The sequence below is a fragment of the Pseudopodoces humilis genome, chromosome 1, assembly GCF_049639895.1.
Source record: "Pseudopodoces humilis isolate 2021_Gansu_Grassland_sample_001 chromosome 1, ASM4963989v1, whole genome shotgun sequence".
In the NCBI taxonomy this organism is placed as follows: domain Eukaryota; kingdom Metazoa; phylum Chordata; class Aves; order Passeriformes; family Paridae; genus Pseudopodoces; species Pseudopodoces humilis.
The window spans coordinates 121,424,524-121,436,846 of NC_142200.1; the positions used below are offsets into that span (position 1 = coordinate 121,424,524).

General features: G+C 39.8%; 1 protein-coding gene across 1 annotated transcript in view; it reads left to right on the plus strand.

Annotated features, from left to right (window-relative positions):
- Positions 1–6,090: 6,090 nt before the first annotated feature.
- MACC1 (MET transcriptional regulator MACC1) overlaps positions 6,091–12,323 on the plus strand; it is a 32,348-nt gene continuing 26,115 nt past the window's right edge. The window contains exon 1 of the mRNA XM_088066571.1: positions 6,091–6,176. Coding sequence (XP_087922697.1) covers positions 6,174–6,176 — 3 coding nt within the window. The 5' untranslated portion in view covers positions 6,091–6,173. The remainder of the gene's footprint in view (positions 6,177–12,323) is intronic.

The window sequence follows — 12,323 nt, forward strand, 5'->3', positions numbered from 1 at the left end:
TGGCATGATCATGTAGACCCTGTTTCTGGGGGAAATCAGGCTAAAAGTAACAAGAAAAATCTTCTCTCCTTCTCTAGTAATCATCTGTATTCTAACCAAGTGTGCTAATAATTTCTAGACATACAATACGAGAAAATCTGAGATAGAACAGTATTTTTCTTGCCTCCCTGCTCATTGCTGTTTAAGACATGAACTTTTTGGCCCTGTTCTTTTGCCTGCAGATCTTTATTTACTGTCACATGGAATATCTTCCTTGATGACCTGTAATATAAATGAAGTGGGATTTAATGAGCAACTAGGACCAAAATAGGGTTTTCCCAGCCTGAAAGATGTTATTGTTTTGCTCAGTCTAATGCTGCAGGAGGAAATGCCATGTGGCCCTGCCCTCTGCTGCTGCTTCTGCTTTGGATCTGGAGGCATCACTTCAAGGACTTAAGGACTTGTTTCTGCAAAACACAGCTTGGGCCATGGGGCTCTTTGCCTTTGTTTTACTGACTGAAGTGGTAGGATTTTAAGCTCAAGCCAAACTTGGTTTCCATTTTTTGAGGTCTCTTTGTACCTTTTCTCTGTAAGGATGGACTAAATGAACCTTCCCTGCAGAGTGCCACAGGTTTGGTTGTGGGAGAGAGAAGTTTGCTAGTGACAGAATGAAAATGGTATAAACAAAAAAATACTATGTTTAATGAACACACTTTGCATAAAGTAATCTAGCAACTAACCAAACTAAGCATCTGTAGTTACAGAGGGGAAACAAATGTTTTCACGGTACAAAAGATATCTTGTGAATCTTTCCCTAGGGCACAAGTTCCAACTCACTTGTTATTTCAAGGGAGAAAGAGATCTTTCTCTACCACTTTCAGAGCTCTTCCTCCAAGTCCCTTTTGGCAACCATATGCTCACCATTCAGGAATGTTCCTGCTGAGATATTCCTCAGTCCAGTTTGCCAGCTAATTTATCATTGATTGAATGAGCCTCTTTAAAATTTTTATTATAAAAATAAATGTTCTCCTTTTAATGTAATTTCATGTTCCATCAGCATTAAGACATGGCATACTCGTTCCTTCATTAAGATAAATACTAGAGGAAAATAATGATTCTCCTTGAGATGTTGATATATGAAAACCAGAACAATTCTGTTTTCTGTAGAGCTGGGAGCTCTTTAAAACAAAACAAAACAACCAAATCTAACAAAAAATTCTCCCTCAAACAAACAAACAAACAAATGAACTACCCAAACAAACCCCCACCAAACAAAAAAAAACCCAAAACAAACAAACAAAGAAAAAAACCACAACCAAAACCCCAAACCAACAAACAAAACCTGAACCTCCCACAAAACATTTTCAGTTCTTGGTCCAGATTTCCATGAAGAAATGATTAATTTTTATTATTTTTTTTTTTTCAGAGTGCAAGCAGATATAGTAAGTACAGATATAGCATTTGCTGTTTAATGTAACATCTTCCTTACAAATTTCATTTCTGGACAGCGTTGCTTCCATTTGGTCTGCTGCTGCCTTCAGCAGTTTCAGTACACACTTGTGCCTTGGCTGTGGTTTCCCATGCTACGGTACTCCTGCCACAAGTTCTGTGTATTCATTAAAGTCTGATGTCACAGACATTAAAACACATAAAATACTTTAAAACACACTGTTTTAAACCGAATCTTCACCTTGACTAAAGTCTAAGAGACAGCCTGATGGGGGTACAACATACTTTGAGAGCTGTTTTTTTGATGTTTAACATTGCCCAGGACTGTATCCTGCCCTTCAGAAACCAGGTAATATCTTTCCGATTCCTTTGGTTCACTATTTATCAGAAAAAGTAGGTTTGCCTGCCTGGGTGGAGTAGTCATTAGAGTTTGTAAAGCCTGCTTTGTTTTAGGTATGTTAGTGTAAATCATATCTCTTAAGAATGTGATTTTTGGCAGTGTTTGATACTGGCAAGAGCCCTAATGTGATACAGAACTGGCAGGAGTGTTCATACTGGTATGGGATATACTCAGAGGCCTGGAATCAGTAAAAGCAGCCAGAACTGCTTCTGCCAGCATTACTGTATTATTAAGCATTTTTCAGCATAGACCTGTCAGAAGACCAGTTTTCACCCCCATGCTTCTCTTGGTTATTAATTGTTATTTTATTGGGAGGAATGTCCAAGCTGCTACCTCACGTGTAAGTATCTTTAACCTGAATAGTTTCTGCCAGGGAAGTTTTTTGTACCATTTGTGTGAAGGGGCAGGGGAAGAATAATATATTTGACCATGTATGAGTGGATTTTTTATATCCAGAATGTCCTGACATTGAACCTTTTTCTCCTCTCCCAGATGCAATCATAAATCATAGTGTAGTGACCACAGCTAATTTGTGTTGGAAATAATTATAGAGGTAACTGTCACGTAGCCTTTGGTTAATGGTGCCCCACTTCTAATGTCTTGAGGGGCAAGGAGTTTGTGGGGTTTTTTTTCATGAGCTTTAGGGACAACTGAAACAAATGGGATTATAGTGATACACAATGTACAAGGAGGCCTTGGTTTTTCCCGTTCTTCTGATAAGAACTGCAGCAAACAGATGCAGGTCCAAGAGTATATGCTACTTTCTGCCCCAGCTATTCCATCTGCTTCAAGCAAATAAAATATGTTTACACACAGAACCTAAGTGTGCCCTTTGACCCTACAGTCACTGCTAGGTTTAGCCATCAAAATATGCAGTTATTTAAATACAAAATCAGTGAAGGGGAAAGCACATGCTGTAATCAGACAAGAAGTGAAGGCATGGCTGCCACTTCCCATGCATGTTATGTTACCTCAAGCCAGCATGTGATTGTTTATGCTCCCAAACTTTCCAGGATCCTGCCACCACTACCAGTAAGATTGCAAAAGCCAAAGGATGTGGCTTGGTGGCATTCACCCACCTCCAAAGTGGGGTTTTTTTGCAAAGTTTCCTGTGGTGTTGCTTTTGCCCTGGAGTTGGCAGCTACTGGAGACCATCTCTACTGCTTTTGCTGCAATTTTTCTGGGCTCAGATGGACTGACCCACCGTGTCTGGATTTTATCCAGGGTTTACCATATACACGTCCTTTCAGCTTCCAGACTTCCCTTCTTGGAATTATCCTCATTCATCCCTCTTCTGTTCCAAGAGATTTCTCCCTAAATTCCACTGATTTCAGTGACAGAAATATATCTGAGAAGTGGGTAAAGCTTAAAAATAAAAAAAAAATATAAAAATTTGCCAGGTGAGCCTGTCAGCATCTGAGCATCTGTGATTGGTTTTGTCTGTGTGTACAGCATGCATGTACAACCAGGGCAGTTAATTAAACCCATGAAAGTGCTTATTAACTGTCCACATATTATTTAGCATTCCTAAGGCCTAAGAATCTAAATCTCTTTCTGGAAGACTTTGCTCTGAAAACGAGTCAAACTGCAGAAAACTGCATCAAAAAACTGCAGAAAAAGAGCATCAAAAGATGTTCAAAGAAAAGCTGTTGCACTCTGGGCTTCTGAGGAGTTTGGAAATGAAAGCTGACCAGGTCAGAGCTGTTTCTGGAGTGACAGCAGACTATGCAGTGCCTTCTTTTAAATACCTGGTTTAGATGCCTTCAAGGTAAACTTTATTATGCAATAAGATAGAAGTGGCAGACTTTAATAAATATGTGGGAGCTAATAGATGGTCACCCTTGTAGGGAAAACCCAGATAGACTATGTTAATACTTGGGCCTTTTTGTAGTTAGGAGTTTTCCAGTGCCTAAAGGGATGCTACAAGAAAGCTGAAGGAGGACTTTTTAAAGGAACATGTAGGGATAGGATAAGATAAAAGGACTTTAGATTGAAATAGAATAAGTTTAGATTAGATACTAGGAAGAAATTCCATACTGAGAGGATGGTGAGGCACTGGAACAAGTTTCCCAGAGAAACTGTGGATGCTCCATCCCTGGAAGTGTTGAAGGACAGGTTGGATGGGACTTTGAGCAACCTGATCTAGTGCAAGATGTCCAGCCCAAATAATGTTATAATTCCATAGTTTTATGAGACCCAGAGATCAACTCAAATCCTGTAGATGCTTTATGTGACTCACCAGGGTCCCAGCTGCAGCTTTATGGGTTCTAAACTCATTTTCTACCTGAGAAACAGCTGGGAGGGGTACTATTTTAATTGAGTTTTGGTTCATACCTATAAAAAGGGATGTTAAAATCATCAGCCTAAACTTAAGGTCTTTCTGTTTATGGTAAAATACCACTAATAATTTTTAAATTATTCTTTATTCAGAAGAATGTATTGTTAAAAAAATCTGGCTCTGAAAATACTTCTACTTTTAACCAACATTTCTTTTATGAGGTAATGGTCCATTCAGAGAAATTAAGCTTAGGAAAGGTATCTTACCTAAACGAAATTTTAAAATGTAGTCTGAGATAACAGAAAAGGTATTGAAATTTAGAGTTTAGGTCACCAAGATCTTAATTTATTATTAGATTATATTAGTGTGACAGTGAGTTTCAACTGGTTTGGGTTATAATTGTCATTAGTATCAGACACACATGATAGACAATACCTACCTCAAGAAAACTCGTAAAACCCAGAAAATGAAACATATAACAAAAATTAAATGCTTTCTTAATAGCCCTGGGTAAGCCACTAAATGTCACTGGAAATTTTTCCCTTCACCTCCTGGTGTCTGACAGGGTTTATCTGTCCTACATTTTCTATTTCCAGATCTTGATTTTCCAAACTATGCCTTTAGAGAAGCAGTGGTAGTAGGAATCACCTAAGTTTTCTGTAACTGGCAGTTTTAGCACAGAGTGACTAACCAGGCTATATTGCTCTAACATCCTGCCTCTGACAGGATGCTCTCTTAAAAATCTATCTGGTTGCTTAAATCATCTGGAGATGGGGCATCTCTTTTTTCATCTTTGTCATGTGTGGTGAGGTGGAAAAGACTGTTTTCTCGATTGGGTGGGAGAGAAAGTGTTCAGTTCTCTGAATGGTGCTGTAATGGATTGAACATTTAGTTGAAATAGTTGGCCATTTCAACTTCATTTTTTTCAGGGTGAAACTGTTTGCTGAGTTTCACCCCACTCTGCTATCAGATCAAACATAACCACTTATTTTGGCAGGTTGCTTATTTGATGAAAATTGCCTACCAATTAACATTATTTGTAAACAGACAGGATTCTGCCTTTCTCCAACTTTTTTTATCCTGTCTGAGTTATACTTCAGCTCTTTGGATTCAGGTTTAGCAAGCCTGTGAAACCTCTTTCCATGAAAGGGGGGATTTCAGCTGTGATTCCTAAGTGTCATAAACACACAGGCAGCAAAAAAAAAAAAAAAGGATAGGCAAATCATCCCTACTCCAAGTTGTGACATTCCTGTCACGTTTTTTATTGTCTCTCTGTTCCTGTAACCTTTGTCCTTCTAAACTTTATTCTATGAAATCCTTCAATCACTGAAAAAAAAACACCTGCAATAAAACATATGGGAAAAATTTGTTATTTCCTAAAGGACATGGGGCTAAAAAGGAACATTTTCCTCCTCACCCTGCCAAATGTCTCTGTATTCCCTCCTCTGTAGATATGCTAGGCTACTGCCACCCCTCCTTCACTTGCTTCCTTATATCCATTCTCTGACATACTCAGAGATGCCTAAACCGGTCATACAGGTTCAAGCAATTTCAGTCACTGTATTCACTGCCAGTAAATCTAATTATTTCTAACTTCACCTTAATCAGAAGGCCACTCTTCGAACCCCTCCCAGCAATTCAGTATATCTGCCACATAGTGTGTAAAAGTAGAAAATCCTCAGTCTGTTCCAGTGGCACACAAGGAGCCCAGGCTTCCTCCTTCTCCTCTGCTTATCTCTCTCCCCCCTGAGGTGAAACTTCCACACCACCTCTCCTGGTTTCAGGTGTAATCATAAACCAGCTTAAGGCAATTATGGGTAATGTAGTCCCGTGGTTCACGCCTGTCTGTTTGAACAAGCGGTGCCAGGTTCCTGCTAGACTGCACATTCCAGCAGGCATTGCTCAGCACTCCAAAGAGGGAGGCTCACCAGGTGTGCTCCAGCACCACCTGAACCCTGAGCACGCCAGTGTTTCAAAGCCACAGCAGGAATAAGTGCTCCTTCAACAGTACTGATGTCTTGAACAAAAACCAAGTTTGGATCTAGGGAAAAGCTCTTAGTTTCCAGAATGGTGAGTTTGCTTTTTTGTCTTTCAAGTGTCTTTTGCTGATTACATTTAAAATACATTGGAGGATCTGAAACATCAGTCTAGTTTTTTGCCTAGTACTATTACATCAGCCTAATGCTATCTTTTGGCCATTTCTAGTTCAGGTGCTACTGGAGAAGGTGCAGAACTTATGTACATTTTGAATTGTGTGATATTGTACCCTAGGGTGATTTGGGATGTGCGGAGAAAGGCACTTGCTGAGTGCTGGTGATTACCTTTGCTGAGAGCACAAATAATGGTGAACCTCCTAAAATTTTTAATCGGTCTTAAACTTGCCTTCTCTGTATTTTACTTCTGTGAAATGAGCTGCTGTAGATCTGTGTGTGTGTGCACATGCTCCTCTGTGGGGTTTGGTTTTCTTGCTGGTTGATTGGTTGGTTTGGTTTTATTGAAGCACTAAATGAAATAAAACTCTCCACACATGCAGCTGTTGGGTTGGCCTCTGGCTTTGTGAGATGGAGATCAGAATGGTGAACACCCCTTAACAATCCTCCCTTCCAACAAGGCAGCCATTAGAAGTCAGAAAAAGAGTGTTTAAAGAGCACATGTACTTCTGAACACTAAAATTTTCATTCTCTATTAAAAGAATCCTTCAAAGGCAATACCTCCAGCCTAAATGGAGGCAAGACCTATCATGCTGACATACCTTGAACCAACTGACTTAATGGCTAAAAAATAACAAGCAGAGCTGGCCGGTCTGTTTAAAATTAGAAATATTCAAGGGAAAGACAAAAATGGAAACAGTTCTTGTTCTTTTGCTACCTGTTAGTCCCACTCAGCTAATACCTCTTTCTTTCATACGGATGTATTTTTTTAAGAAGAAAGATCAAAATTTTAACAGCTTAGAATACTTTTTGACTGGCTTTATTATGAAAGGGAAATAAATAGGTGTCCTCCTGAGTAACTGATATAGGGAGAGAAGTGAAGGAATTATTCGCACTGTGTAGATCTTGGGATGTGCAAATTGCCACACTGGCAGCACTTTTCCTGGTCCAAAATCATGTATTTGACAGTAGTTAATATAAAAGGCTCTGACACTGAACTTATACACTGAAAACAGTTGCACAGTGTCTGTGTTGGGTGGGACAGACACAGCAGGATTAACAGCACAAGTTCAAGCTGGTTATTGACGTGTTAGAACCCAGAGAATGGTGTTTGCCCCGGGTACATTAAAAACAAGGAATACCTACATCTGTATTCACTAAACTACACAGTACAACAATATCCTGTGGGAGAGTGTTCAACAGGCTAATTACATGGAGTCATAGAACCAAAGAACTGCTTAGGTTGGAAAAGACCCCTAAGAACATAAAGTCCAACCATTACACCAGCACTGCCACGTCTGCCACTAAACCATGTCCCTGAGAGCCACACCTACACATCTTTTAAATACCTCCAGGGATGGTGACTCCACCACTTCTCTGCACAGCCTGTTCCAACCCTTGACAACCCTTTTGGTGAAGATTTTTTTCATAATATCCAATCTAAATCTTACCTGACACAACTTGAGGCCATTTCCTTTTGCCTTATTGCTTGTTAGCTGGGAAAAGAGACTGACCCTCACTACAGCCTTCTTTTCAGGCAGTTGTAGAGAGCAATAAGGTCCCCCTTGAGCCTCCTTTTCTCAAGCCTAAACAACACCAGCTCCCTCAGCTGTTCCTCAAAATACTTGTGTTGTACCCCCTTCATCAACTCTTTTGCCCTTCTTCGGACTTGCCACAGCAATGTATTGTAATAGAAAGTTTATTTAGCATTTAAATATTTGGTTTAAGTTCTTGTTCTGTCTCACTTCCTTGTCTTTCTCCTGTTATTATAAGAATGGTTCGATTATGAGAATTGTGCTCAATTGCACACTTTTTTTTATTTAACATTTTTGTAACTCTTTATCATAGTGATTTCCCCCTTTGGACCAGCAATATTTGTGTTTTGTGGACTACATGTGGGAGATTTCTATGAATGGTATCCAAGGAAAAAAAAAAAATCTTTGATGATCGCTATCACTGGATTTGGATGTCATTCCTCTCTATTTTTCAAGATATATTAACTCAAGATCCTTGAGAAACTACATCTGTTCATGCTACTGCAAACTTTGGTACGAGTCCCTGCAGGGAAGTCCACCCTTGAAAAATGGATACAAAATATGTGGAACAAACACCAAAAACCAATACAGTGCAGAAATATAAATCACACTGCTGTAAAAGTCAAAAGACTGTCTTTTTTTGGACAGAACAGCCAAATGGTCAACATAATCTGATGATCTCTAGAGGATGTCCTCCTTTCTGAAGAGCTGAGCTCTGAAGTAGTGGCAGCTGTAGTTCATCATATTTCTATAACGCAAACATGGTACATATTTGTAACAAAATTTGTAAAACAATAAGCATAGTTCTGTCCAGAACTATAGGCTCTTCTGTCACTCTCCTACTGCATAGAATTGTAATTTACCTCACAGATCCCACAATGGAAAATAAAACATGATTTGGAAAGATAAAAAAGCTAATTGAATCTCATCCCTTTCCTGATTTCCCATATACTTCTGTTATCACCAAATGTTTGGTCTAATTTTACCTTAGATCTTTTTAACTTCTATGGAAGCCTTTTCTTCTCATCTCTTGCCCTCTTTTTGGAATTATTTTCAGTTCATCTCCTTCAAGTCTGTAATTTCAGGGGAAAATAGGTGGGTTTTTTTCAGAAAGTGAATTCCAGAGTAAAGGTGATATCATATAGTAATGGAAAATGTGCTTCAATTAGCCCTGCAATATTTTACCATCTTTTCATCTTCTTCTCAGTACAGATTAGTATCCCATTTGCATTTCTACACATCTTTTTTAAACTGCTGAAGGTCATACTTAAGCTTTTCTAAGAAATTTCAACTAGATTAGAAATCAATGTTTGAGTCATTTCAAATTGTTCCTTTGAGACCACCTCTTATCTACAACAAACCTAATCTCACGCTGTCTGATTTATTAGGCTTTCCCATAGTTCTTCATAGTCTTCTCTAGTGTTAATAATCTCAGTCATTTTGGTTTGTGAGCAAACAGTCAAGTCACTCTCCAATGACTTTCCCTTTCCACCCTCCAGAATTTCCTCAAAGTGCCTAAGGTGTACTTCGATATGTGGAGTTACTGCAGTACATCCCTACCAAGGAGCAGTGGTGAAGCTGAATCAGAGCTTTGAAGCACTGAAAGCATCAGAAAACTGAAACAATTGTATAGCTTTTGGCAAGGGAGGTTTTGGGCTCTGGTTTGGTCTCATTTTGGTGATGAGAAAAGTTTTTAGGTTTGGAGATACATGGAATTTTATAGGAGGCATATAGTGATTAATTACTGTAAGAGTAGGAATCCTTTTCTTGTGCAGCTGAACTTCACCTTGTAAGCCAGCCTGATCAAGGAGAAGATGGCTGACTTTTAGCTGAAAACTGTATTATATGCTGCCTCTCCCTTGCTGTGTGGGTGACTGCAGGCTGAAATGCTCTGGAATCCCACTGCCCAGAAAAGAATAACTGAAACTATAAGTTTGGGGTATGTATTTAAAGAATACATTAGATGACAATTACTTGAGTCCAAAATGTAAAAAGACGACAATGTTGCCATTTTCTTCAGCTCTCTCAATGGGGAAAGGATCTTTTTGAATTATTAGAGGAAGACAGCCTTCAGTGGAGACTCAAAGTTCTTACAAATCTTTGTGTTCTTCTTTGCTGCACACCAGCAAGATGGAAAGCTGCCACTTTAATTTGGGTAACTCCTTGAACTCCATTTAAGCCATTTTAAGGTAATGGCTGCATGCTGCAGAATGGGGTAGTCCCCTTTCTCATACCCAGCCACTGCTTCCTGCAGGCCAGCACAGGAGAACACTGAGTCATTGTGCCTGGACCAGCTCCTGGTGAGACCAGACAAGCACCAGTGTTGATGTGAAGGAGATGTAGGACTGCTGTTTTCTGGAGCAGCCAGACAGCCAGCCACCAGTCTAATGGCATCCCCAAGACCAGGCTTAGCCTCAAGCACAATGCCATCTCATTTCTTTTCTAATACTTTGAAGATCTGGGAGACTTGACCCTTCTTCTGTTCCAGCTAGAATTTTTGGTAGCTCTGAATTAATTCTTTAATCTCTCTCTCTCTCTCTCTCCATGTAGGCATATAATATTTCCCTGCATTAAATGGGGGTTCACAAGTATTTAAATTGATTTAAATTATTCTAAAGCATATTGGTTTATACTTTAATCTGCATTGACCTCTAGTTAGGTATAATGATATTATTTCAGGTCTCACCTTTACCTACTAATTAATAACTGCCAACAGCCTTGCTTGTCCATTGTGCCAGTCATCCTGTGATCATGCCAAAGGAAGCATCTCCTTTTCCCTGGCTGAATAAGCTGTATCGCAAAACATTCATGTAACAGCTTGACAAGGACTTGCCCAAGCTCTCACCTGAGCCTACATCTGTAAAAAAATCCCAAAAGTTTCATGAGTCAATGAAAAACTTGTGACCCACCAGTAGCAAACCCTAAAGCCTAATTTCTGTCCTATGATCTTAAATGGGACCAAAGTTTGAATATGTATTTACATTGAGAATCAACTGTTTTTCTACATACACTAAGCTGTGTAATTAAAAGGAAATAACTTGGGGGAGGGACAACTGAAAAGACTTTGAAGTGGTTTGTTTATATTCATACATGATCTCATGCACGACCTCTGAGCCCTGGAGGATAGGCTGTGATGCAATGATAACCTTCTTGGATTCATTCTGATCCTCTAGCTTTAGCAGGATCTCTGTAAAGGTGGGAGGGGTTGGGCACAGCAGAGAGACAAGAAATATCAATTTATTCATAGGACTGCCCTAATTCCTGTAGCACTAATTGTTACCTGTTGCTCTGCGCGAAATGATAGTGTCTAAAACATGAGTAATGACAGATTGTTCTGCTCAGGGACTCCTCTTCTCTCCTCTCTTCTCTCCTCTCTTCTCTCCTCTCTTCTCTCCTCTCTTCTCTCCTCTCTTCTCTCCTCTCTTCTCTCCTCTCTTCTCTCCTCTCTTCTCTCCTCTCTCCTCTCCTCTCTCCTCTCCTCTCTCTCCTCTCCTCTCTCCTCTCCTCTCTCCTCTCCTCTCTCCTCTCCTCTCTCCTCTTCTCTCTCCTCTCTCCTCTCCTCTCCTCCCTCCTCTCCTCTCTCCTCTCCTCTCCTCTCTCCTCTCCTCTCTTCTCTCCTCTCTTCTCTCCTCTCTTCTCTCCTCTCTTCCTCTCTCTCTTCTCTCCTCTCTTCTCTCCTCTCTTCTCTCCTCTCATCTCTCCTCTCTTCTCTCCTCTCTCCTCTCCTCTCTCCTCTCCTCTCTCCTCTCCTCTCTCCTCTCCTCTCTCCTCTCTCCTCTCTCTTCTCTCTTCTCTCTTCTCTCTTCTCTCTTCTCTCTTCTCTCTTCTCTCTTCTCTCTTCTCTCTTCTCTCTTCTTCTCTCTTCTCTCTTCTCTCTTCTCTCTTCTCTCTTCTCTCTTCTCTCTTCTCTCTTCTCTCTTCTCTCTTCTCTCTTCTCTCTTCTCTCTTCTCTTCTTTTCTCTTCTCTTCTCTCTTCTTTTATCTTCTTTTATTTTCTTTTTTCTTTTCCCATTCCCCTTTTCCCATTCCCCTTCTTCTCTTTTCCTCTCTGGCTTGCACCGAGCAGTGGATACTAATACGGCAGAGCAGAGAATTGCTACTAATCAGAAAAATATTTAGAAGAGCCCTTTTTGCACCTTGGAAATCCCTGGTATATTTTAACCAGTAATGATTGTTCTGTAGTCACACAGCAAAAGGCATTGTGTGCACTACTCACGTGTTCCCCTGATAAGTAAGAACTCCCCTAGACTTTTCCTCATCTCATGTAATAAATGGTAGCAGAAACAGAAGGACAATATTTTGGAAGTCTGAACTTAATGGAAGTTGAGTTTTCCACCACTGCAATTTTATTTTTTTTTCAATAATATAGTATCAGACTTCTAAGTTTGTCTGCTATTACAGCATTTTACCAGATAAATGAAGACATGAGAGAGAGAAACACTGTAAGGTGTGTGTATCAGTAATTTTCTGCTATATGTTATACATAGCTACAGTTTACTTCTATCTGATTTTTGCTCATAGCTGTAAAGGGA